Source organism: Podarcis tiliguerta (assembly GCF_965153285.1).
Source record: "Podarcis tiliguerta genome assembly, chromosome: 4".
NCBI classification, from domain to species: Eukaryota; Metazoa; Chordata; class Lepidosauria; order Squamata; family Lacertidae; genus Podarcis; species Podarcis tiliguerta.
Genome location: NC_139537.1, coordinates 75,017,362 through 75,045,013, shown reverse-complemented (window position 1 = coordinate 75,045,013; position 27,652 = coordinate 75,017,362). Strand labels below are relative to the sequence as shown.

The 27,652-nt window shown below is 44.7% G+C and overlaps 2 protein-coding genes and 1 long non-coding RNA gene across 4 annotated transcripts in view; 1 reads left to right on the top strand and 2 right to left on the bottom strand.

The window, feature by feature from the left end:
• Positions 1-13,473, bottom strand: part of LIMS1 (LIM zinc finger domain containing 1) — a 74,815-nt gene extending 61,342 nt beyond the window's left edge. Inside the window, exon 1 of one of the 2 annotated variants that reach the window (XR_014510446.1) lies at positions 12,592-12,807. Coding sequence is in view for 1 of the 2 variants with exons in the window: in XM_083437999.1 (XP_083294125.1) it covers positions 12,592-12,623 (32 nt within the window). In the remaining variant the exon portion in view is untranslated. Of the gene's footprint in view, positions 1-12,591 lie in introns of both variants that reach the window. The other variant, XM_083437999.1, reaches the window with a different exon arrangement.
• Positions 13,474-14,824: 1,351 nt separating this feature from the next.
• On the top strand, positions 14,825-24,520 carry LOC310676414. The gene is made up of 2 exons (XR_014510551.1): positions 14,825-14,896; positions 21,782-24,520. It is a non-coding gene; the product is annotated as an uncharacterized lncRNA (long non-coding RNA).
• The window catches only part of GCC2 (GRIP and coiled-coil domain containing 2), a 31,490-nt gene continuing 26,446 nt past the window's right edge, over positions 22,609-27,652 (bottom strand). The window contains exons 22-23 of the mRNA XM_083437585.1: positions 26,227-26,428; positions 22,609-25,220 (exon numbers count right to left, since the gene is read on the bottom strand). Coding sequence (XP_083293711.1) covers positions 25,150-25,220; positions 26,227-26,428 — 273 coding nt within the window. The 3' untranslated portion in view covers positions 22,609-25,149. The remainder of the gene's footprint in view (positions 25,221-26,226; positions 26,429-27,652) is intronic.

The window sequence follows — 27,652 nt, the reverse complement described above, 5'->3', positions numbered from 1 at the left end:
ATTAAGTTGGAAGAAATGACTTGCCCCAGCATCACACAGGGTGCCTAGGAAGCTATAAGGTCAATGGTATGTCACCAGAGTCTCATACACACTGTTGAAATGCCTACATACAACCTAGCGCTGTGTTATTTGTTAACTAGTTGGTGGACAGAACCGTGTTATAGCAGTAGAGTATGATCCTGTCAGTGGAAAGGAAGCAGCATTGCTCCTATGAAAGCACATGGACAACGATTTTAATTTTTTAAAAAGATGCAATGTGATTACACTACCTGCAATGACGTCTGGTAGTATATCACTTCTTCTGATCATAAAATGAGTGTGTTAGGTATAGAGCCTCAAATTGCAAGGAGGGCAGGTTGCAGAATATATGTGGGCGTTTACTAGGGCTTGGAGGCTAAAGGAAAGCAAAACATTTGCCCCTTGTTTCCCTTCAACCTTGGGTCCTTGAGAATCGAAACTGGGTCTAGAGTAGTGTTTCCCTAACTTGGGTCTCCAGCTGTTTTTGGACTACAACCCCCATCATCCCTAGCTAGCAATATCAGTGGTCAGGGGTGATGGGAATTGTAGTCTTAAAAAACAGTTGGAAACCCAAGCTTGGGGAACACTGGCCCAATCCCCCAGCTCAAGATCAGTCACAATTTAAAAGAGGTTTGGGTAGGGAATTAGCTTTGGAGGCCACATTTCCTCCTAGGCCACTTCTCCACACACACACACGCCTGTTATACAGTTATAGATTTTAAATATTTAATATATGAAAACACCATGTACAAAAGGCAAGGTCTCTCATGGTATCTTTGCAGCATCCACTAGATCGTTCTGTAACCTTAATCAACCTTTCAAGAAAACCCAAAACCACTGAAGTTCCTACCTACTGTGTCTCCATTAAAATATGGTTTTGGAAAGAATATCCTTTATAATGCTGCATTACACAGCACTGCAAACATCAATGCAGAGGACCAATTCCCTTCTGCACTCTTCAGCCGTGAGCTCCAGCAAGAGAAATCACGAAAGCTTTCCAAAGCTGAGGCCTGCACTGCCACCAAGTAGCAAAAATATGATAAACAAAAGCAACCGATCAAAAGAAAGAGAACAGGATAAAGCTTGAAAAGGAAGGGAATTAACAAATAGATTTGAAATGGGCATAGATGCAGGAGACATCTTCAGCAGCTGCTACAAAAATGCAAGAAATGTTTTACAGTGGTTAACCTCCTAAGAAGATACCACCTCTTTTGCGGTCAGTGTGTCTTTGTACTTCCAAGATAGGCAGGTAGAGATTAAAAAAAAACATGGCAGTAACCCAAGCAGCAATTTGGTAGCTTGGATTTCTTTCAAATTCTATCTAACTGACAGTGCACATTCGCCTAAAAGCAGTAAAGTAGTCTGACGCTCTGCATAGCAACTTTCCTGGTTGGGAGATGAAGAGAAGGAGCTGTCAGCATCTGTTTCTAAAAAAGGGGAGTGATGAAGGGATAAAGGGGTAAAGGGACCCCTGACCATTAGGTCCAGTCGTGGCTGTCTCTGGGGTTGCGGTGCTCATCTCGCTTTATTGGCCGAGGGAGTTGGCATACAGCTTCTGGGTTATGTAGCCAGCATGACTAAGCCACTTCTGGCAAACCAGAGCAGCATACAGAAACGCAGTTTACCATCCCGCCGGAGTGCTACCTATTTATCTACTTGCATTTTGACGTGCTTTCGAACTGCTAGGTTGGCAGAAGCAGGGACTGAGCAACGGGAGCTCACTCATCGCAGGGATTCAAACCACCGACCTTCTGGTCGGCAAGTCCTAGGCTCTGTGTTTTAACCCACAGCGCCACCCGCATCCCTGAAGGGATACTTAAAACTACCTTTCCCAGCTTCATCATGCAAACTAACATTCTTTTTGTCAAAATCAAAAGATGACTTGTTTCAAAGTGACGTGGCACCTCTGGGCAATGGAGAAGGGTTATGAAGACATCTGGAAGAATTGCAAAGTGTTTTCCAAAGAGATAATCCTTAAGATGAGCTGCAGACAGATAAATCAGGCCTGCAGACTTGCAACCTGCCAAGTCAAATGCAAACTACCACTAGAGTATTATGATATTATACCAGCTGCTCTTTGCAGCCCTAGGCAGACAGTATAAACAGGAAAGACCCTGGTGGGCTGCCATATTTTGCTGGAGGGCTGGTACATTGTTCAGGCCCAAGATAAATGGATGAAATGAAAACTTAGGTTCATTTAAATTGAAACCCCACTGTCCTGCCACAATGCAAGATGAGAACATGAGTGTTAGGCTCTTTGCTCAGATGCAGGAGGGTATCTTGTCTGCTTGCAGGGTGTGCATGCAATGAGGCTAAGCTTACTAGCAACTCTGAGCTTCATCTCGAAAGCTCCTGAGAGGTCCAGTTTCTGTGGAATGATGCTGTCACAGAAGGGCAAGAGAATTAGAATTTTCACAGTAAGTCATTCTGGGGAGCCTTGTGCAAAAACTACAATGCCAGATGGCTTCATGTGAATTATTTGTTTTAAAAGAGAAACACCTGACACCCACACCTTACCCCGAATAGCAGCAGCAAACAAAATCTGTTTCTATCATTATCACATAGTCTGGAATTTGGAAATTAAAGCCAGTCAGCCATGAGTCTGTTTGCTCCTACTAGCGTGGCCCATGATCACTTTCAGGACAGCAATGTGTTTCAGAAGGCAGCCAGGGCTGTTGGCACTGCGTAAAAATTGCTTCTAGTACTGAAAGAAAAAATCCCATTCCTGAAGGGAACACCCACTCTGGAATTTGCTGAAGAGGAATACTTAAGAACAACCAACAGGAAAAGGAAGGAGTGGTCCTATTTTGTTGCTCTCTTCTTTTTGGCATTGTATTAGCAGCAGCCCCTGGACAGTAGCAATGGAAGGAATTCTTGAATGAAGAGGGTGGAGAAAGACAACATGTTCTTAGAATCCTTATATTTAAATATGAAACAGCTTTACTCACAGAGTCAGAAGACAGAATGTCTCCAATAAAAGCAGAGTTAAGCAGCAACTGATACCACACCGGTGGCAAAAGCCATTTTGGAGATCAGGAGATAAAAACATACAGTTTCCAGCTTCTTGTGCTGCAAACTCTGTACAGTGGTACCTCAGGTTAAGTACTTAATTCGTTCTGGAGGTCAGTTCTTAACCTGAAACTGTTCTTAACCTGAAGCACCACTTTAGCTAATGGGGCCTTCTGCTGCCACCGCGCCGCTGGAGCACGATTTCTGTTCTCATCCTGAAGCAAAGTTCTTAACCCAAGGTACTATTTCTGGGTTAGCAGAGTCCGTAACCTGAAGTGTATGTAACCCGAGGTACCACTGTAGGTCTTAAGCCTAGGCATATTCCACAAACCCCTCTCCAGCTTGGTTTTCATCAAGGTGAAGATGTATCTGGGCCATACCACTTCAGGCAAGAGTTCACATTGACTGAGCGCACATTCAAAAATGGAAAATCTTCCAGAGAAAACTAGGTGTCAGGAGGAAGAGCTCTAGCTTAGCTTTCGCTGTGTGCAATTCTTGTTACACGGAGAAGCATTCAAGTAGGCTGAAGTGGTATAGTCTTGACAAAGGGCTACCACTTCGGCTGTGAAACAGGTTAAGCAATAACAAAAAGATATTGCCTCTGTGAGTGCAGAAGGTATCTCTTATCACTAAGTAAGCATAACTCATTCCTGCACTAATGGGTTCTAGGGCAGAGAATGTTTCTTGTACCTCCCCTTTTAAAACATAAAAACACTGAAGACCCATAGCAACTAGCACCACCCTAGCAGACGACATATCTACTTCCAAAAGGAAGTCTGCAAGAGGTCCACCATCACCTCGCCCCCATTAGTCACAAGCCACGCCATGCTGAGATGCTGCCACACCAACTATTTGCATGAGGTTTAAGAGCTGAAAATGAGCAAGGCCTGCAGCTAAGAAGTTCCTGTTTTGTTGCTGCGTGTTTGGGCGATAGGAGGAATCGCAGCGGACTAGAAAGCAACACGTTTTGCACAGCGACTCATGAACACCGAGTTAAATTTTCAAAAGGAAGTTCTTTAGGGCTACCTAGCTTTTCAATATATCTTAAGAACAATTTGCATTTTCTTAAAAGGCTATAGCACCAAAAAAAACCCCACAACCTATTGATCCATTACTGTAATGGCCAGCACAGGAACACAGTGGCTAATCTCTTAATTCTGAATAAGAAACCGGAAGTAAGCCACTGGATTTGTCTGTGTCCTCCCCACAGTCTGTCCCCTTCCAGGAGTGAATTCACTGTTTCTGCCTTAGCTACAGTTAAGCAGCACATCAGTTCTTACATTAGCTGTGGTCCGGTTAAAACTAACCAGGTTTCTCACTTAACAAACTGGTAAAAAGGATCCTGGAGACGGTCCTGAACACAGATCAAGTGCATCCGAGTACTGTACACAGTTAAATCTTGAATACAGGAGGGAAATATGCTGGAATGAACTGGAGTGAATTGTTCCAACTCTACAGATTGGCACTAAAATCACAAACTGTTTAACATGAGTTAAACAAGGAGGTTTCTCGGCAACATTTTCTCAGCACAGTCCTCAGCACTCTTCTGACAATATACTCTACAAACTTTAGAGCTCAATGGGGGGGGGGGGGTAAGCCTAACAGAAAGAAAAAAAATTAAAAGCATCTTAGAAAAACATCACCATGCAGCTTGAGCCTTGAACAAAGTACTGTTCTTCCCGGATCTCAGCTTAGCTTTAAGTGTATGGTAATGTGTCTGCGTAAACGGCAAAAGTGTTCCCAAGAGCACCACAAACACAAAGGGGAAGCTCTCAGCCAGAATGTTTATCCACCTTCTGAGTGATAACAACAATATATTGATCTCCCCAACACCCTCGTGCAAGTACAACTCAATTAAAATGGAGTAACATTGTATTCCTGCGTACAGTGGTACCTTGGGTTATGTACGCTTCAGGTTACATATGCCTCAGGTTACAGACTCCACTAACCCAGAAATAGTACCTCAGGTTAAGAACTTTGCTTCAGGATGAGGACAGAAATCGCTCAGCGGTGGCGTGGCGGCAGCAGGAGGCCCCATTAGCTAAAGTGGTGCTTTAGGTTAAGAACAGTTTCAGGTTAAGAACGGACCTCCGGAACGAATTAAGTACTTAACCCGAGGTACCACTGTATAGCTAAACTGTTGTTCAAGGGGACAAGCAAGTGGCAAGCCTGGTCTTACAGACGTAAAGGCTGAATCTATTTCTCTCCCCTTTCCCCAAACTGACTTCCAACAAGCTGGGAGCGCAGTATGGGAACATCCCATTCATTTGGCCGTTGGCAATACTATTTTCAACTTACATGAAGGGAGATAGATCCCTGCCCCAAGGAGTTTACAATCCAGAGATCATCCGCCAGGGACGCAGCAAAGAGAGAAGAAGCAAGACTAACAAGGGATGAGTGCATACAATCTCTGCCCACCAGCTGTGTGCAACACCCCCCCCCCCATCAGTAGGCTGCAAACAAGTCTTGCAACCGCTTTCTAATAGTCACCATAAATGGTGTAAACCAGACAAGCATGAGGTAATCAAGAAACGAAGCACAAGCACATAAAGAATGAAAGTGCTGTTTTAAAACGAATTCCTCTGCAAATGCCAGGTTGCAGAGATCCAATCTCAGCTAACGCTTCACTACTCACAAATCCTTTTTCAAGCCGCAAATAAAGAACTTCCACTTCATCATTTAAAACAATAGTGGCTGCAGCTAACTATCAACAAGACTTCAGTGTTAATATTTGCTCGTCTAATATGCAGGAATATCCTCCTCAGCTGCTCTGGAAGTTTCTCTTACTCTGGTGTCCTTCCAACACAATAGCTATATTGGCTGAGCCACAGCAATTCATATATTTACTACACAATAGATCCATAAGAAATGCTTAGAGATCTTCCATACTGAGGAAAACGGAGTCTCAATTATCTACTATAGGTCCAATATAGCTGTGCATCAGAACTGGAAAACTCTCAAGTATGTGGGTACCATGTGTTACCAATTAGACTGTTTTATTACTGGCTTCCTTTCGGCTACGTCTAACCTCAAATCCATTATTTACCTATTCTCCAGTGCTGCATACCACAACTCAGCAACGATGAGCTAGCCTTTGTATTTGACTTACAATTCTAGATTTTTTGATTTTGGGACGTCTCAGGCTTAGAGTTTCTGACTGAGACTCCATATTTCATCCTTCCAATTAGGAAATGTAGTAACACTGCCTTTAAGAAAAGTGCAATGGTTTTTTGCAGGGAAGGTTTTAAGCAACAGCCTGTTCCAGGGAGCGAGCAATGAAACATGGGCATCGGACTTCACCATCTCCAACATGCATGTTAGGATTGCAAGTGTGAAGGCACTGCACATTAAAATCTCTTTGTGTGCATGAACTTAGGCCACCAAGGTAGAAAAGCTTTCGGTCCAGCTTTCTCCTTTGATGTGCTAACCTTGCCCATTCAGGAAGATGCATTCAAATATGCTCTCCCACAAACATTATTAACTGACTTGGTTCACTGCCATGGGGATTCTTACTTCGTCAATAATCAGCATCTGAATCAGTGTTGAGGTTCTCCATGCCTAGGAAATACTATCTGGTATCTTCCCTGCCAAAGGTACTTTTGAGAATTGCGACCACCAGAAAACAGCTGTTCATATATAAATATCTCAATGATAACACATCAAAAACATGTAAGTTTAGAGTCTAATCAAAGTACAGTGGTACCTCGGAAGTCGAATGGAATCCGTTCCGGAAGTCCGTTCGACTGCCAAAATGTTTGGAAACCAAGGCACGGCTTTCAATTGGCTGCAAGAAGCTCCTAAAGCCAATCGGAAGCCGCGTCGGACATTCGACATCCAAAGAATCTTTGCAAACTGGAACACTCACTTCCAGGTTTGCGGCATCCGGGAGTCAAAACGTTTGACTCGCAAGGCGTTTGGGATCCAAGGTATGACTGTAATTCATAAAAACAGACAAGATCCATTGAGGGGCAGGGGACGACGACACATGAGTGTTGAAACTATGACAGGAAAATCACAATATATGTGTTATTCATGAAGATTCTATAGAACTCATTATTTTGGAATGTTATCTTCTTGCCTTCACCCTATATGCACTTATTTGGATAGGAAAACTGTATACAGTGGTACCTCGGGTTACATATGCTTCAGGTTACATATGCTTCAGGTTACAGACTCCGCTAACCCAGAAATAGTATCTCTGATTAAGAACTTTGCTTCAGGATGAGAACAGAAATCGTGCTCCGGCAGCGTGGCGGCAGCAGGAGGCCCCTTTAGATAAAGTGATGCTTCAGGTTAAGAACAGTTTCAGGTTAAGAACGGACCTCCGGAACGAATTAAGTACTTAACCCAAGGTACCACTGTACTATATTTAAAGGTCTGCATGTTGCCTCGGGGGCCAGGGTAGCCAAAGTTGTGACAGCGGCTTCAGATGCCACCCACTCAGGTAAATTACCATGTAAATTGGCCATCTCATCTCATATCCAAACACTGAACGGCCAACTTTCAGGTGTTGCCATCTGAACTGGCCAGGAACTGCAGCTCTGCGAAGGCAATTCCTTAGGAGATATTCCTAGTTCCATTCTTCAAAATAAAATAAAATCACAGCTTCTATTTTTTCCAGTAAATGGACAACAGCTCTCCCACTCATTGAGTTCACATTGCCTGAATTCACAACCACTGTATTCATGAGGACTGGCCTGTTCTCCAATTGGGGAGGGGAGTGGGGGATAAATGTTTAGTTCCAACATCAGTGACAAGGAATTTACATTCATTCTCACGGTCCCAACATGACCCTGGTGGATTGAAGCTGGCTGAACACTTTGAGGCATCCTATGCTGCCCCCAACTTTCAATTCAAGTGAATCAAACAACCGACAAAGAACTGAGGTGAAAGGCTTGGCTACTGGCAAGCTTACATGCAATTCCTGTTAACTGCATGTTAGACAAGGCGGCACGCAATCTCCCTTCTTTGAGATATCTTTATTATAGCCTGTTCTGAGTGTTTACCAAAGAACATTTTTGCACAGGATTCTGAACACATCACACGTAACCGGTCTGCACAAGTGAAGCTCATCCTCTGAAATTCTACAGACAGAATATGACTTAGAATCATAGAGGAACTGTAGGGTTTGGAGGTACCTCAGCGGTCATCTAGACCAACCCCCTGCAATGCAGGAATCCTGCCCACAGGCATCCCTGGTTGGGCTTGAACCACCAACCTTCCAGTTAACAGCAAGATGTACTGACCCACTGTGCCGAGGGGCATGTGACTTTGCATAGAAACTCGCCTCCTGTACAAAGGTACAATTCACCCGCTTTTTGCCCCTGGACCTGGCATGTGGCCCCTATAAGGCTGCCCAGAGGGCAATGTGGCCCTCTGGCTGCGGTTTTCCCACCCCTGCTTTACCAGGTGAGCCACACAAAGCTAGTGCGTTTAGCTTATTGGGCCACAGAACTCCTATAGGTTTGTGCTACAGTCTCCCGACCCCTCATATTTAAAGGGGGAGAAACAGAAATAAGTCTGGACTCGACTGGACAGTTCAAGGGACAGCGATTTCTAAACAAACCAATTCACATTCAAAACATGTGCATAGTAGCCGTACGCCAGATTTTTCTCCTCACCAGAAAGCAAGCTTCTACCAGTAGTGAAGGATGCAATTTAGAATGCTGGCCTGCTGGAGAATATGAATGAATCACTGTGTCCCAGGCTCTGGCTGATTAACCTTTACTATTATCACTTTATAGGAATGCTTACACAGCACCGGTATAGCACCATTGGACTCACACTTGCAGAAATGCAATTCCACCAGGGATTACAGGGATATGACTATAGATTAGTAATATAAAGCATCTACTGGCATGCAGAAGGCCCCCAGATTCAATGCTCAACATCTCCACGTAAGGCGTCTGGGAGAGCCTGCAGTCCGAAACGACAACACTGAGCAAGATGGACCAGTGGTGTGACTCGATATAAGGTGACTAAGATAGCTAGGATAGTTCAGTTCGTACATCATGAGACTCTTCGGGTTGTGTGTTCGAGCCCCACGTTGGGCAAAGGATTCCTGCGTTGGAGGAGTTTGGGCAGCTAGATGATCCTAGTGGTCCCTTCCAACTCTACAGTTATGTGAATCCGAGGCAGCTCCCTATGTTAGAGGACCAAAAAGCAATCTAGCTGACTCATCCTGGCACATCCAAGATGTTGGATCAGTCAGCAACAGATCAATCAGAGCAAAATAAAAATTGCTGTGGTAGATGTGCTACACAATAGCAGGAGTGACTGATCCTTCCAGCAATGAAACAAGCTCGCACGTCTAGAGTAAGCAATTTGACTAGGATGGAAATGTCTTGCCAATACCAAATACAGTGGTAGCTCGGGTTACATATGCTTCAGGTTACATAGGCTTCAGGTTACAGACTCCGCCAACCCAGAAATAGTACCTCAGGTTAAGAACTTTGCTTCAGGATGAGAACAGAAATCGTGCAGCAGCAGCGCAGCGGCAGCAGGAGGCCCCATTAGCTAAAGTGGTGCTTCAGGTTAAGAACAGTTTCAGGTTAAGAACGGACCTCAGGAATGAATTAAGTACTTAACCTGAGGTACCACTGTACAGTGGTCATTCACACTCTGAAAATGAACCAAGTTAGTCCACCAATATTTCCCAAGGACAATATTTGGGAAGATCCTGTCTTTCTCCTTTCAGTAAATGTTTTGATTCCACAGCAAGCTTCTGGGGTTACAAAACTGAGATTATTGCCCCTGGAGTCGACGTCTCCCATTCAGTAGGCTATTACCAAAATAACAAGGGCAATATTTTGACCAGCTAAGAGATCAAGAGAAGACTATGGAATTGCATACTCCCCACCCGTCTCCTCCACTCCCTGTTATGCACCTGAACCACGCAGCATTACAAGAGCAAGGGGTGAATGTGTCAGATGGTCACTGGGTCTTGAAGAGCACTTTTCAAGGGGCTTCATATGACCAAAGCATCAGCTGATCACTGGTGCTTTGAGGGGCATTCCTTTGCCACACAGTTTGATTTCAACCTCAGCAAGCAACAAGAAAAGGGTCACCTGACAATATAGTTAACATAATGTATTTGAGTGAAATGTAATTGAGGGAAGTTGAATTGGGATTACTGATAGGATATTAATTTGAAGGTATAAATTAATTTAAGGTAACTATATCTGAAGAGTAATGAATGGGGATAACTGGAGGACAACTGATTTGGAGTAAGATCTGTTAGGAAATGAACTGAGGGTTTCAATGGAAGGTTACTGATTTGGGCTGATCTGCCGTAGGTTGCAAACTAATTTAAGAACTGAACCGTACTGATTTGGATTGGAACTTGATTGGCTTGCCTCCTTTGACATTTAACTCTGCATCTATAGGTAGATATTTGCACATGCAAATATTACGTATATATGTGTTTATGGACTGATTCCCCAATCTTTTAAGACTTACTGGTGTCCCTGACTATAGCCCCTAGAGGAGGAGGCGAAAGCTGTTTAGAATTTGGTAGGATTCAAGAATTAGAATCTTGGATTATGGCCTGAAGGCCAGAACCAAGACAGAATGCAATTTGTAATAATCTGTACCAGCAACAACCCAGTTAGTGTGTTAATCCCGGAGCATGTGTGCAGGGCAATGGCAAAAGTGGGAACTGAAAACTTTAGGCTACTTTTCACACCCTATCCATGCAGTCTAGAGTTTCCTCATGCACCACAAACAGCTGTGGTTATTATTATTATCTGCAGGAACAGATGTTATGGGAAAGTATCCTGACCAGATGACATCTGCAGAAGAGGAAATGCTGTGACTTAGGATCCTGGGAACTTTGGAATCCAGAAATGCACAAAGTATGCAATCCTTTCAGATTCTTCCAGAAGTGTAAACTTTGTGAGGAAAGGGAGATGGGTCATACACACTTTCACAATGGAAAACTATTAAGACAAGACAACCTGAGTACCAGGTGCTTAGGAGACCTGATTACGCCACGACATACAAATGTTTTAAGAACATACAGTGGGCATTAACAAGTTGTACATTTGCAGCAGGGAGCACCCATGTTTCTGACAGTGTGCCCACAGCAAACATGAGTGCTACACAAAATGTGAAGCAGCGGAATGGGAACCAATTGTCAGAAGTCTCTGTCTGCTGGGTGAGGGTGACCTTATTTTAAAGAGCAACCGAGCCATGAACTTTCCCACAAGTTCCAACACACCCCACTTGTTTCAGAACATTTCAAGGAATAGATGCCACAGTTCCACAAGAAAGCCCTTTGTGAAACTCTCCGCTTCTTAGAAGCAACATGCAGAAAAACAGGCTTGTAAATAGTCACTTGCCTGAAAAGGAACTGCCTCTACACTAACCAGAAAGCAGGGGAAGTTTATGTCCATTTTTGCTGGTCTTTTTGGCTGTTTGTGACTTATTACTTGTATTTTATTGTCTAGATAAACACCCAATGAAATTTGGCAGGATGGGTGACATATAAATGTAATAAATAAAAATATTGGAAGTAGATTATCTATGAGGGAGGTGCACACTATTTGAGGCACCCTTCAAGGCTAGGTGTACACCCAAGCAGTTGGGACGACTTCTTTCAGTGTCACATTTGGAAAAATATATGTATAATTTAAGGTAAAGCACCAAGATAAGATATGAGTGTGCAGCTGTTCACCAACCCTAATCTGAAGGTCTGTGATGGAATGTCCTCATGTCAGATGTCCTCCTTTCTTCCTTTGCTCCAAGTCTAATCACTTGAGAAGCCAACCATCATCACCCAGCTTAGGTGAGCAGATAAAAAGTTCTGCAGGCTAGTCCTTGTTTTAAGGGAGTTGCTTGCAAGGCTGCCTTCAATGATGTCGCCTTGCAATCCGTGCAGAATTGGGAGAGGGGAGAACAAGCCCAGAAACGCCTCGCCTAACTTCCCAGGATAAGGCTACCTTAACCGAACTCCTTATTCACTGCTTTTCAACTTTAGAAAGTCCCCGTGTGACCGACGGGAGGCTCCTTCTTCGAATGCAAAAGGGTCCCCCTCCCCCCCCACCTCGACTCGCCTGCAACCGCGGCGCGGAAAAGTCCTGCCAGCCCCGGTTTGCAACATCCCGCCATTCCTCCATGATCCCTTGCGCCCAGAAACAAAACAGAACTCTCTTCTCTGCTCCCTTCCAGATGCGCTGGAGTCCAGGCGGCTTCTTTCCCAGGCAGCCCCTCTTCTCCACCCCACCCCGCATCCCTTCCCGCGTGGCTCCCCCTCCCCCCCCCCAGTTCCCGTCCCTTAAATCGCGCCAGCCAGCCCGCCGCCACCGCAACCTCGGCGCGCCCTCTGGAGAGAGCGCACAGTCCCGCTCTCGACGCCGCCGCCGCTGCTGCAGGAGGGCGCGGCGGGCTCATCCTCGGCTTCCTGCCCGCGGGGATGCCTTTTGCCCGCCTGCGGGGAAGTTGTTCGGGGAGAGGAGGCAGAGCGGGAAAGAGACTGGGGAGGGCGGCGCACGGAGCCCCCCAGCCTTTTGCATTAATGAATGGGGAAAGAGCTCGCTCGCTCGCTGGCTGTCAGCGGCGGCTTACCTGTTCGTCACGCCGGCCGCCACCCCCAACATCGCGGCGGCCAGGAGGAGGCAGGGGAGTCCCCGAGCGAGCCCCGCAGAAAGCGCGCCGCGTCTCTCCACTCCTCTCCACTCCTTGCCTTCTTCTCGCAGGCCAGTTCCGCGCAGCAGCAGCAGCTGCAGGCGGGGCCGCCCCCGCAAGGCAGCACAGGAAGGCCACGCGGGGGGAAAAGGGAGGGAGCCAGAGAGCCAGGCAGCGGCGGCGGCGGCGGCAATGGCGCGTCACCGGCCCAAGCACCCTTTGCTCCAGCCCCCTCCGCCGCCGCTTCCTCCCGCGGGGAAGCAGAGGGAGAGGTGCGCGCCGGGGGTGGCTGGCGGGCGGGCTCGCTCGGCCCCACTTCCCGGGGCTTCCGGCTCTCCAGGGGACTCCCGATTCCAAAAGCCTCGTTTCTTTTGCAACGTGACCCCTCTTTCTAGCAGTGTGCTTTTATATATAAAGCGCACAGCCCAACGGGCAACAGCTGGAAGTCGCCGTGTGGTCCAGAAGTTTTTAGAAACGGGGGAGGTGAATGGCTTTGGAAACGGGCCACACACAAAAAAGGAGGCTAGCGCACAGGAGGACAATCCCGCCGCCTTTCTTTGCTCACCCCTCAGGGCCGGCCCAATACATTTGGGCACCTGAGGCGGACCCCAGAATGGCTCCCTGCCAGGGAAGAAAAGGTGAGGGGAAATTGAAATCAGAAACAAGGCGCGCGGGGGGGGGGGGATATCTACATGGGCATCACGCTGCCCCTGTGTCTCCCCCTGCGTCATGGGTTGGTTGGTCCTAATCTCCCCCGCTCCCCACTTTTTTCTCAGGACCCTCGCTTCAAGGGCACCCTTTCCTCAACTACTTGACCCCCGTTCTGTAGCCTCGCCTTGTGACCATCAATTCTCTAATCCAGTGTTACCCAAAGTGGGCGGTACCATCTCTTGTGGGGGGTGGGATAACCTAGGGGGGCAAGGCAAGGGGGCGCCGGAGATGTAAATAACTACCAAACTTTGAAAAGCTGGTATCACTAGACAGTTCATCAGTTTTGTTGACTCAGTTAAACCAGTGCTTTTGTCTGGGGGGGGATGCATACCCCTAAACATTTTGTGACGCTTTGTACTTTTGTCCATTTACTGTATTTTCCCCGATTTGAACTATTAAATGGTGGTTTTCTTGAGTCAAAATGAGAGTACCCCTAAACCTACCCCCCCCAGAAAAAGAACCTAAATTAAACTAAATCATTTTAAGTGGATTTTGAGTAAATGTGCAATTATTCATTGTTGTTATTTGAGTGTTGTTCTGTTGTTATCTTCCTTAGTGGGTCATGCAAACTGCTACTCTGAATAATGTGTTTTATAGGGTTTATTGAACCAGGGAGGCAGTGGCCTGAAAAGTTCGGGAACCACTGCTCTAGTCCTTCGAGAATGACCCCCCACCACTCTTACAGTTCACATTTCCTACCTCTTAGCTGTGTTTCAAAGACAGCAGATGTTCTGACAGTTGCTTCCCAGATTATTCGCACATTCATTCTGGACTCTGTTTGGGTTTTGGACCTGTTAACTGTGACAGGCCTGACCCCTGTGGAGGCTGGATTCCGGAGCTCCAGCCCACCTTCTGAAAACGTAATGCAGTTTTAAAAAATTGTTCTCAAAATCTCAAAGCCATGTGCTCTTTCCTGTCTCCTCCACATTTTATGCTTGGATTTACAGAAGACTTTTTGTCAGTCTCCTCCAGCGAATCGGCTCTCTGCACCACCCGGCCATTCCTAATCTAAATGTGTAGCTACAGCAAAGAGATCCCCCTTGTGTGTGCTAGCCGAAAAAACCATGTGACTGATTGGAATGCCAGAAAGTCAGCCCTAGGAGGAAATCTCTTACTCCATCTGTTGTTATGAAGTCTGTCTAGCATATAACACATGTGAGAGGAGTCAAGACTGCTTCAAAAGCATCCCTGTGTGGTAGCATTAGCCTTTCAAGAGCATGCATTGGTTCAGAACATGCACAGAGCTGTTTCCCGAAGGCCAAGAAGCAACCAAGGAGCTTCTTTTTCTTTAGTACAGTGGTACCTCGGAAGTCGAATGGAATCTGTTCCGGAAGTCGGTTCGACTTCCAAAACATTCGGAAACCAAGGTGCAGCTTCCGATTGGCTGCAGGAAGCTCCTGCAGCCAACCAGAAGCAGTGGATGCCCCATCGGACGTTCAGGTTCCAAAGAACATTTGCAACTGGAACACTCACTTCCAGGTTTGCAGCGTTCAGAAGCCAAAACATTCAACTCGCAAGGCGTTCGGGAACCAAGGTACGACTCTTATTTGTTTTGTGACTTTGCTAAGAAAGAGATTGAAAAAGAGTGTTAAGCAAGAAACAGTGGGTCTCATAATATTTTTTTACATAATCATTTTTGCATTTTTTTAAAATATTGGGAGGATAAATAGTGGGTGACCTGTGTATGTTTTGCGACTAGCAGTGCAGCAGTAAAACTGCTGTACATTTGCAAAGCTAAGCAGGGTCTAATATGGTTTCAGATTGAATGGGGAACCTCTTGTTGAAATTCCCGCATTGCAGTGATTGGACTAGATTACCTTTAGACTCAGTATGGAATTGGAACAAAAAAATGTTTCATTCATTTGTATCCCATATTAAAACTTGGACCTGAACTGTGTAGTGTTCTGGTAAATGCTCACATGTTTACTGAAAATGAAGCTTTTAGCAAGATTAATATAAAATATGCAGCACTAATCGCAGAGCCTGAAAACTTCCTGGCACAATTTGGAAAGTCAGACGCCCTGTCAAAAAATGCTGAAAGATATCTGGTCAGGGAGTTGAATCACTCATCACTCTAATCACATGTTAATGTCAAATGGATATGCATGACTCCTGCAACAAAATGTTTTACATTTTTTTTCTTCATTTAGTACATTAAATTGTTGGTGGTAGGATACAGAAATATAAAAACATAAAATCCATACTTAAACCACATCAAAACAAGAACAATATTTTAAAAATTAAAAAACAAGAACAATGCAGCAGCATGAAAGAATCCAGATCACCATAAGATGCTTACTGCATAGAAATTGCAACCATAATGAATTTGCTCTCTAGAGAAAGAATTGCATTTTCCCAGAACACAAAACAAACTAATTTGCATTTCTTAGTTTGGGGATAAATGCATTCACAGCTTCCTAAACCAGCCTTTGCAGTGATTTAGGCAGTTGGCTTGGCAGAAACAAGGGCCTAGGGTTGGGAAGTAGGAGATACAAGTTCTAGCCTCAAGGGAAAATGGCCTCTTTCGCCTTTTGCATGCCTGCCCAAAAAACAGCCATGTGACTGAGGAGGAGAGAGGAAGCACCCAGGACTCAAACCCACACGGCATATACTATACGGAGCAATTCCCTATCCACTTGGCCACGACAACAGACAGGAAACAGGCAGCACGGAGTATTTTGTGTTCTCCCAAGTTGCAACCCAGCAAGCCTTCCTGCATCATGCGCTCCCCTGTGCTGTTCCACCCCACTTTGGCCGTCCCATTGACACATTTACACCAACATAGCAGATGCACCAGCAGTGGTGTCCCACCAGCAAGGACACTGGGGCTTCCACCCTATCCCACAGCCCCTCCGCCAGCACGTCTCCTTAATAGCGCTATAAATTCTTGATTTCGTAAATGGTCAAATTTAGCTAATACAGTCATACCTCAGGTTACAGACACTCCAGGTTGCGTTTTTTTGGGTTACAGACTGCCGAAACCCGGAATTACCGGGACGGGTTACTTCTGGGTTTTGGTGGTTGCGCATGCGCAGAAGTGCTAAATCACGCTTTGCGCATAAGTGCTGAATTGCAAGAAGAGAAGAAGAAGAGTTTGGATTTGATATCCCGCCTTTCACTCCCTTTAAGGAGTCTCAAAGTGGCTAACATTCTCCTTTCCCTTCCTCCCCCACAACAAACACTCTGTGAGGTGAGTGGGGCTGAGAGACTTCAGAGAAGTGTGACTGGCTCAAGGTCACCCAGCAGCTGCATGTGGAGGAGCGGAGACGCGAACCCGGTTCCCCAGATTACGAGACTACCGCTCTTAACCACTACACCACACTGGCTCTCTGCTCGCACGCTGCTGTGGATTGCGAACGTGCATCCCACACGGATCACGTTCGCAATCCGAGTGTCCACTGTATTTGGGGCAATAAGAGGAGATGCCAGGCGAAGTGTAAAGATACAGGCTGTCACCAGTTCTCCTGTTCAGGAGAGCAGATGATGGAGATGGCATCAAAGAACAAAGACGGGTGGTGGCAGGGTCAAAATGCAACATTCAGCGAGGAGGGTGAAGTTCTTTCCCCTCCCAGCCTTTCTTTCCCCTCTACTGGGTTTTGCGCCTATTCGCCTAGGGACTTGTTAATCTTTAAAATAGGACTGGCATAAGGTTTCGCTTTCCTCTGTGCAAACACACAAAAGGCTCCTGTGTGCATTATTTACAAGTTAAAACTTTTGTACCCTCCGTGTGCATGACTGTGTGCCTCAGTCCTGCATGCAGAGCCTGCTACACAAACAACAGGACCCTGAGGGCTATTTCCCACCAGCTTCCAGGAGCTGCACCACACATGGAGTTTCCCTGCTGCACCAGAAGCGTGCCAATTGCATGCCTGTGCGATGGGCGTTGCAATGGGAGCCTTCTGTGCCTCCTAGTAGGGCATGCACAGGCCAGGCCAGGCCTGATCTCTTGGCTCACTCATGCTTAGCGTTTATGCAAGGTTCAGCTGAAACCAAGCCACTCATTCGCAAAGGGAGGTATACCGGGGGAGGCTGATGGCACAACTTGCTGTATTTTTCACTCTATAGGATGCAATTTCCCCCCTCCGAAAATTAAGGGGAAATGTGTGTGCGTCCTATGGAGCGAATGCAGGCTCCTTGGCTTCAGCGAAAGCAACGCGAAGCCTCCGAAGCGCAGAGGGAGCGCTCCCTCCGCACTCCGCAGGCGTTGCTTTTGCTGAAGCCTGGAGAGCGAGAGGGGTTGGTGTGCACCAACCCGTCTCGCTCTCCAGGCTTCAGCGATAGCCACCTGAAGCCTTTGGAGCGCAGCGGGAACTCACGCTGTGCTCCGAAGGCTTCGGGTTCCTTTTGCTGAAGCCGGGAGAGCAAGAAAGCTGCGCAGCGCCCCTTCAGCGAAGCGGGAGGAGAAATGGAAGGGGCTCCATTTCTCCTGCTGCTTCGCTGAAGGGGCGCTGAGCAGAGAGGGGGAGAATTTTTTCCCCTTGTTCTCCCCATCTAAAACAAGGTGCGTCCTATGGTCAGGTGTGTCCTATAGAGCAAAAAATACGGTACTTATTTTTGTTTCTATTATTATTTATTGAATTTGTATACCGCTCTTTGTCTGAAGAGCCCAGGGTGGTTCAAAACAGAAAAATGCAACATGAGAAATACAAAATACGCAATAAAACTGTCAGGATTCAAAACTAATGATCTTGACACATTGATAAAAGCTATGAGGAATAATGTTAGTGAATGCAGGTGCCAGTGAAGTCTTCAGATTTCTGGTGCAGATACAGAGTTGAAATGGTAGGTCCAAACAGTTACACTAGGCCTCTTGGGCTTGCCGATTGGAAGGTCGGCAGTTCGAATCCCCACTGTTGCTCTATCCCAGCTCCTGCCAACCTAGCAGTTCGAAAGCACACCAGTGCAAGTAGATAAATAGGTACCGCTCCAGCAGGAAGGTAAACAGTGTTCCTGTGTGCTCTGGCACTTCTCACGATGTTCCGTTGCACCAGTAGTGGTTTAGTCATGCTGGCCACATGACCCAGAAAGCTGTCTGCGGACAAATGGCTTCCTTGGTCTGAAAAGTGAGATGAACGCCGCATCCCGTAGTTGCCTTTGACTGGAATTAACCATCCAGGGGTCCTTTGCTTAACAATTACACAAATACAGAGCAACAGAGACATAGGAAAACCCAGCAACAAAAATGCTATTTGATAAAAAGTGCTTGGGGGAGTTGTAACAGAAATAGGCCCCAAGTTCTTCTTATGAATAAAGTTTTAAGAGTTTCGCTTGACAGCTTTTCCCCCGAATCAGATTGGGAACATTATCCATTGTGTAGCTGCCTGCTTTTTTTGGTGTTGACACCTCAGCTCTTTTGCAGCTTAAATTAAAATCCAACCTGAAAGGGTGAGGGGAGAAATCATTTTCTCCCATCCCCACAAATATACGATTCCAATCTTTCTTTGAAAAAAACCATTTTATTTGGAGCATGATCCACATCCCATTTCTATAATACTGACACACTCGTTGATTTTAAAGAGTTTTTTAATCATATGGAAAAATTTCCAGCATGTATTTGGTATATTTCTGGTTCCTGCAAAACCCTGCAAAGCATGAAAACAGCACCTAAACCTCCAGAGAATTAGCTATAAATTTCGACATGCCATTATTTACATTTAGTGTAATGTCTCTCATTGTATATGTACCAACTGATTTCTTCAGACAGACTCATCTGCGAGTTCCCAAAAATAGCTCTCATAAAAGCTATGTACTGAAGAATGATTTATTATCATGGGCTGTACAAAAATAGGGCAAGATTACATTTAGTATATTGACAAGAGTTATGTCAGTGATCTGTTCGACTTCCTTTTTGATTCATTGCCAAGGTTCTGTCTGATCCTTATTAGAGACCGACCTTATGTATTGAATTCAGCCAGCTGGCTTAAGAAATAGCCAGAACATAAGAGATGTGATTTATCATGCCACAGTCTGAGATCTATGCATTCAAATTATGTGTTTACCCAGAAAATTGAATCCTCCAAAGTAGCCTGGTAATTAAATATTCTTCTATGTTTTCCCCCCATCTGTACTCGCATTTTCAAACAAATTGTTTTAAATGCTGGGTTAGTGTCTAAATAATCACATTACTATCTTGCCGACCATGTGCTATGTAAAGCACAGCAAATTCCTCATACTCAAAAAAACACTTTTGTTATTCCAATGTAGTACTTTTGCTTTAAGAGTATTTATTCAAGGCAGCAAACTGGTACAGGAAGCAAAAATAAATGCTATGCAGATGTCCCGTGATGGCAGCCTCCAATATTGGGTATGAATTCAGAATAAATTGTGTAGGAAACCTCCACCCAATGGCTCACCACTGACACACCAGAGCAGAAAATGCCCATTTCATAAAGCCATCTTTGTCCTGAAACCATTATGTACCCAACTGTCTCCCAAGTCAAACAAGTCTTGTTCTCTACTGGGTTTATATCCTCTGATCTAACTGTAGAAATGCTACATTCCCTCTTAGCTACAAAGCTAATCCTTTTTAGGCTCAGAACAGTTCATGAGTTATCTGCTCCTGCAGTCACTAGTTGGTATTCTTTGCATCTGCTGTACTCTAGATTTATCGCTGGTGACTAGAAACTGGAGACAGCATTCCAGTGAAAGCCTCATCTGTGCCTTGTATAATACTCCCATGGCTGTAGCTGAATTCATGGAATCCTAAGGGACCAATGAGGAAAGCAATGACAAACCTAGACAGCATTTTAAAAAGTAGAGACATCACCTTGCCAACAAAGGTCCGTATAGTAAAAGCTATGGTTTTCCCAATAGTGATGTATGGAAGTGAGAGCTGGACCATAAAGAAGGCTGATCGCTGAAGAATTGACGCTTTTGAATTATGGTGCTGGAGGAGACTCTTGAGAGTCCCATGGACTGCAAGAAGATCAAACGCATCCATTCTTAAGGAAATCAGCCCTGAGTGCTCACTGGAAGGACAGATCGTGAAGCTGAGGCTCCAATACTTTGGCCACCTCATGAGAAGAGAAGACTCCCTGGAAAAGACCCTGATGCTGGGAAAGATGGAGGGCACAAGGAGAAGGGGACGACAGAGGACGAGATGGTTAGACAGTGTTCTCGAAGCTACAAACATGAGTCTGACCAAACTGCGTGAGGCAGTGGAAGACAGGAGTGCCTGGCGTGCTCTGGTCCATGGGGTCACGAAGAGTCGGACACGACTGAACGACTAAACAACAACAACAAAGGGACCACTAGGATCATCTAGTCCAATCCGATGCAATGCAGGAACCTACAACCATGAGATTGAGTCTCAAGCTGTACCAACTGAGCTACACCTAATGTACACAGGAACTGCCTTTTTGGCAGCTATCTCCCACTCACAGCCAACAATGCAATATCTTCTTTCTTTCTTTGGCCATCACCAGTAGCAGAGTAAGATTGTCTTTCATAAATACAGTTTTAACCATGAGTCCATAAGTGACTGTGGAGGCCAATTCTGGATCCACACGTCCTTCCACAGTTGGGACATTGATTTCCGGGCAAGGGTTGATCACGGTGTGGATTTGCCAAGCGTGCCTTCCTCTTAGCACGTTTCTCCCTTGCGTCCTGAGTTCAAGTGTCTTCAAAGCCCATGACAACTTTGGTAAAGGCTGTTCTCCAACTGCAGCACTTGCAGGCCAGTGTTTCCCACTTGTCAGTGTTTATACTACTTTCTTTTTTTAGATTTGCCTTGAGACAGTCTTTAAACCTCTTTTGTTGACCACCAGCATTACGTTTTCCATTTTTAAGTTCGGAATAGAGTAGTTGCTTTGGAAGACGATCATCAGGCATCCGCACAACATGACTAGTCCAACGAAGTTGATGTTGAAGAATCATTGCTTCAACACTGGTGATCTTTGTATACAGTGGTACCTCTGGATGTGAACAGGATCCGTTCCAGAGCCCCATTCGCATCCTAAAGTGAATGCAACCTGCGTCTGCGGGTCGTGATTTGCCGCTTCCCTGCATGACGTCATTTTGAGCGTCTGCGCATGCGCGAGTGGAGAAACCCGGAAGTAACGCGCTCTGTTACTTCCAGGTCGCCGTGGAGCGCAACCCGAAAATGCTTAACCTGAAGCTACTTCAACCCGAGGTATGACTGTATATCTAGAAGCAAGCACTACTGAGGTCAATTGGACTCTCAGATAAGTGATATAGGATAGCCTCAGTGATATTGCAGCCACCTAGGACCAGCAGGCTATGCATAATTTCTTTCATCCTTCATCAATGAAATATTTTGTCTCCTTGTGGATCAGGATGTTGTTCTGGATTCTTTTTGCAAATATCCAGATATTCTATGCAAGAACCCAGAACGTGCAATAAATCTTGTTTAGATACACCACTCATTGACTTAACATGTGATATTTATTCTCTTTTGAAGGTTTTTTTGAAGGTAAAGAATAGCTTCCTCCTCACTTGCAGCAGGAAGAACAGGAATATACATCTATGTAGAATGACCCAGCAGTACCAGCAGCCAAATTAACTGTAACAAATAACATTTAGAGGACCAGAGATTTCCGACATCTTGCTTTAGAAGTGTAACTATTACTGAAGATGATGTAGAAATGTTGCTAGTTAGCCATAGAGGAAATACAATGGAATAGGAAAAAGTTGCATTTAATAAAAATATGTAATTTTAATTCCCGCCTCTCTCTTGAAGTGACTTTAAATACAGTCGTACAGTGGTACCTCAGGTTACAGATGCTTCAGATTACAGACACTTCAGGTTACAGACTCCACTAACCCAGAAATAGTACCTCCGGTTAAGAACTTTGCTTCAGGATGAGAACAGAAATTGCACGGTGGCGGCGCAGCGGCAGCAGGAGGCCCCATTAGCTAAAGTGGTACCTCAGGTTAAGAACAGTTTCAGGTTAAGAACAGACCTCCAGAATGAATTAAGTTCTTAACCCGAGGTACCACTGTACCTTGTTTTTCGAACAGCTGAGTTCAAGAACAACTCAAACTTCACAAACCCGGAAGTAGGTATTCTGGTTTGCGAACTTTGGCTTGGAAGCTGAACGTCCGGTGCAGCTTCTGAGGTTTCTGATTGGCTTCAGGACACTCCTGCAGCCAATCGGAAGGCGCGCCTTGGTTTCTGAACGTTTCGGAAGTTGAATGGACTTCCAGAATGCATTCTGTTCAAAAACCAAGGTACGAGTGTATAAGGGTTATAAAAACACAATCACTACACACATTTACACTGAAAAGTCATGTTTTGTACTCTTATTTTAATCAGCATTCACCCTCCACAATCTTTCTTTGTAGCAAAAGGTTACATTGATACATTGAGAGCAGGAAAACAGTATGTTACATTCATGAGTATAGCATTTTAATTAATATACAATTGAAATTTTCAAAAATAATGAACTATATGCATAATTTATTCACAGTCTGAAACAATAAAAACAGAATTTCAAATGACTTCAAAAATGAGGAAAAGTGTTTTGTCACAGCTGTTAATGACATTGAAAATTGTATCCCTACCTGCAATCCGTAGCGAGCATTCAGTCAAGCTAATGTGAAAACGGTGCAGAAAATGCAGAGACAATTTACTGCTCAGTTTAAATATCTGAACGTACACGGCAGAACATAAAACAAGACATCCAACTCTTAACTATCGCTGTAGGAGCTCACATTAGGGGGGAAATGATGTACCACTTACACTGCTGCAGTGAAATAAATTAACGTCCACAGATTTAAAACGTAAAAAATTAAGGCATGGCTGTGCTCTGAAAACAGACTGTTACTAAAGCTGTGCAAAGGTATTTCTAATTAGCCATAGTGAATGAAAACTATGTGTAATTATTGGTGAGAAGCGGTTCGAGTGTTTCATACACCTAACAACGGAGCTGGCCGTCGAACTGCTTTCTGCATTAAAGATGGTAGTCAGTGTAGGTGGTAAAATATCTTCAGCTAAGCAGAGTAACTGTGTTCTCATATTACCCTTTAAGAACAGGTGCATTCATCTGTTTTACTCCTATGTCTGAAAACGCATGTTACTATCTTTACAGAACATAACAACATTTGGGCAACCATATCTTGGCTCAACAAACTGAAATATGGATGGGTCTTTTGTCCACGCACACAGCCCCTTTACATTTCCCTTTGTGTAGGCTGGAATACAAAACGGGAAGTCTTCTTTTAACTTCAATTACACTTGAGAGAGAAGCAGCTAGCTACCTTAAGAAGTCAGCCGCTTCTATTCTTTGTAGTGCCTGAATGAGCTGGCACATAATCAATGAATAACGAATGCATCGCACACACATCAAAGCAGTTGAAAACGAACTTACGCAGCAACCTTCTCCAGACCTCCTTCCACAGTTAAGTCACAAATCATCTCTCACTTATTAGTAGCAGAGGGAATAACTGGACTTGTAGCATATAGTGGACGGTTGAGCAGATGAATAATGAAGCAGGGCTCACATACCAAGAAATGGACCCCAAAGATTGGCAGGGCTGTTCTGTAAGAAACCTTGTTTTCAGTGGTAGCTGAAAGCATTTGAAGGCCAAAAAAAGGCAATAAAAGAAGCGTAGGAACACTGTGGGAGGACAAGTTACCCGAATTCTCACAATTACTGAGACTAGTTTTAGAAAGTAATTGTTCTGCTTCTAGAATTGTGTTAAGCGGATGTACAAGGCAACGTGAAGTATTAAGTGGTAAAAATGCATCTTTCCTTGGAAGAGCAGCCTAGCTAGAAATTACACAGACCTGACGCTTGCCAGAGAGCCCTCATCTTCGATGACCACTGACAATTATATTTAGAATTCACAGCCTTCAGCAACCTCAATCCTATTTTAGGATCTTCCCTCTCAGTAAATTCGTGAGTAGCATAATCATCAACGTCAGCGGCTACTTAAGAACCGGTACAATGCATTTCCCAATCTTTTAATTTCACGAAGTTTTTTTCCGTTTCGTTTTTGAAATGTCACTTTCTAAAGCGTCTTGTTCTTGATGCTCATTAGCTAATGATTTTAATGCACAATTCAAGCGGGTATATGACACACAGCAAAATCCCAAACACTAGATATTACCTTATTAAGCTTGAGAAATCACTAAATGAGTTTGGCAAGGTTCCTAGAATTGAATAAATTGAATGTAGGGCAGACAGCCAGATTTTTTTTGTTTTATTTCTGTATGCCCCTCTTTCCTTTTGAAAGACATAAGCAATTCATAAGCTATGTCTTAAAGTACTTTGACGAGAAAAAGCATGCTTCTGATGCTGCTGGTCATAAGGAGGTGGTGATTTGAACAACAAAACTGGAAAACAAATGGTCAGACCTGTCAATTTGAGTCTTACTGATACTCACCAACTTGTATAGTGCATTTTTTTCTGGATAAATAAAAAATGAAGATGTCTGATGAGTTGGACACCCCAAACCAGAGTTCAAGTGTACATAAGGTATTTCTCCAAGTGATGGGAGAGGGCAGCTCCAGACAGACACAGACACACACACAAATGTGGAGTAGCTCTTTCAGACTGGAGAGCTTAACAGATGTACAAGACCTCGCATACCTGTAGCCAAAGGCAGTAAAGGGGACCCAAACCTGAAAGCAGAATTTGTTGTCCACATGTCTTCTACAATCCTTAGTCAAAAATCAAGTTACCTGCTTAAAATGGCCAAAAGAGAAAACGACACAAGCTACCCTGGGGTTACACATATATATGCTTCATTCTTCAGTGTTGAGATTCTTCCCAGTGCAATTGCAAACTCTGAACGTTTGAACAAACGAGAAGTCTTATCACAGTCTTATCGCAGTCCTGACCAGCTGTGCAAGTACGACGCCCAGCCTGAAGGTTGCGATGTGCTCTCTTCCTCACCTTAAGGAAAACACACAAAAATCCTTTAAATACGAGCCAATACAGGTTTTCAATCGCACAACTAAATGCATGATTCAAATGGCCAGTACAGTGGTGCCCCGCAAGACGAATGCCTCGCAAGACGGAAAACCCGCTAGACGAAAGGGTTTTCCGTTTTTCGATGCACTTCGCAGGACGAATTTCCCTATGGGCTTGCTTCGCAAGACGAAAATGTCTTGCGAGTCTTGAGATTTTTTTTCGCTCCCCACCCCCTTTTTCTAAGCCGCTAAACCGCTAATAGCCTTTTAGCAGCTAATCTGCTAATCCCTTAAGCCTTTAATAGCCGCTAATAGCCGCTAAACCGCTAATAGCGCTGCTTCGCAAGACGAAAAAACCGCTAGACGAAGAGACTCGCGGAACGAATTAATTTCGTCTTGCGAGGCACCACTGTATATCAATTGTGCCTTAAAATGTGGATATCGAACCTGACTTGAGTCAGAAGCTACCCGTACAAAAAGTAAAGTTAAGCAAGAATCGGCCATGGAACACTTTCTTGCAGGATCTAGGAATGACAGAATCATAGATGCAGAATCACAGAATTGTAGAGTTGGAAGGGAAAGCAGGAATCAACCCCACAACCCTGAGTTTAAGAGTCTCATGTTCTATCAACTCAGCCATGTATAGTATAGCCATGTTAGCATTATTTTCAGATCCAAAGTCGTGTTCAGCACATTGCTGAACATGCAACCCCCTCCCCCAAAAAACACCCTGCTCTGGGAAGAAAAATGACTCATAGATTTTATAGTTACATGTTATAGTTTACATTAAAATTGTCACTGGTAACTTGTTTCTTAGAAAGCCACTCTGTCCTTGCAGTTCTGACTGTATGTATGCCCTTGCAGATGGGAAGAGAGCCAGATTTCTCTCAATTTCTATCTTGCTGCAAAGCTCACCACCAACAGCAACTTTCCCACTTCCCTTTCTCTGATAACACCAGTAGCAAAATGAAAATAAAACCTTCATGTACCTTGAGCTATCGCAACTAGCCTTCCTTTTTCTTCTGGACTCAGCTGCAGCATGGTGTCAATGACTGGCAGAAGCCTCTCTCTTTCACTGCCCGATTTTAGGAATATAAACTGGAGCAGAACATTCTTCAGATATTCCAGATTAGCAACAGATTTCTCTCGCTCTTGGTTCCTTTCCAATCGCCTTATTTCACTTTTAAGAAGCTGGAGGTGAAAATCAAAGAAAGATCTCTTAAGATAACCACACGCGGACGCGAAGAAGCCCAACAGGGCACCGCCGTGACAAATGTTAAGACAAATGGCACGAGGAAAAGGTATGCACACTTCTTCACAGGTCCAAGTTCCCAGGCAGACTGAGCAGTTCACACTGCTAAATTGTTTCAACATGATCACATATGCAGATACACCAGTGAATGAAGGAAAGGATAAACTTTCCTTACCTTATGAACCACCCTGAGCCTTGTGATCATCATCTGAGGCCCTTCATTCGGTGCACCCTCCACAGGGGGTTTGGAGGGTGGTAACACAAGTGGAATGTTCTCCCCAAGGAGGTACGCCTGACACCATCCTTGTTTAGTTTTAGACATGAAGCAAAGATTTCTCCTCCCCACCCTCCACCTTTAGACTTTGAACTGAAGGATAATGTGGCCTCTTAGCTGGGTGGGATTTGCAGAGCTGCCTTTTTATTAACAGTGCTTTCTAGTATTTTATCTGAACTGTTGCACTCTTAGGTTTTTATTGTCGTTTTTAATTGGTTCAATGAAATCTGCTTTGAGTTACATTCTTAAGAAAAACAACTAACCAACACAATAAATACAAACAGACTGGGTCTTGCAAAGTGGTTGAGTGAATCAACCCCTGCATGTTTGTCTATATAACACAACAACAACAGCAACATATTATTTATACTCTGCCCATCTGGCTGGATTTGGGCGGCTCCCAACAGAATATTAAAAACACGATAAAACATCAAACATTAAAAACTTCCCTATACTTCAAAAAGTCAGATAGTTGTTTATTTCCTTGACATCGGATGGGAGGGCGTTCCACAGGGTGGGTGCCACTACCGAGAAGGCCCTCTGCCTGGATTTCCTGTAATCTCACTTCTCGCAGGAAGGGAACCACCGCAGGGAGGGAGGGGACCCTCGGCGCTGGACCTCAGTGTTTGGGCTGAACCACAGGGATGGAGATGCTCCTTCAGGTATCCAGGACCAAGGCTGGTTAGGGCTTTAAAGGTCAGCACCAACATTTTGAATTTTGCTCAGAAACGTACTGGGAGCCAATGTAGGTCTTTCAGGTGTTATATAGTCTCAGCGGCCACTCCCTGTCACCAGTCTAGCTGTCTAGCAGTGGCAATAATGCACACAGCCTATTTCAGATTAACTTTTTCCCATGCAGTGATGCACCCCCATGCGAGACCACAAGCTC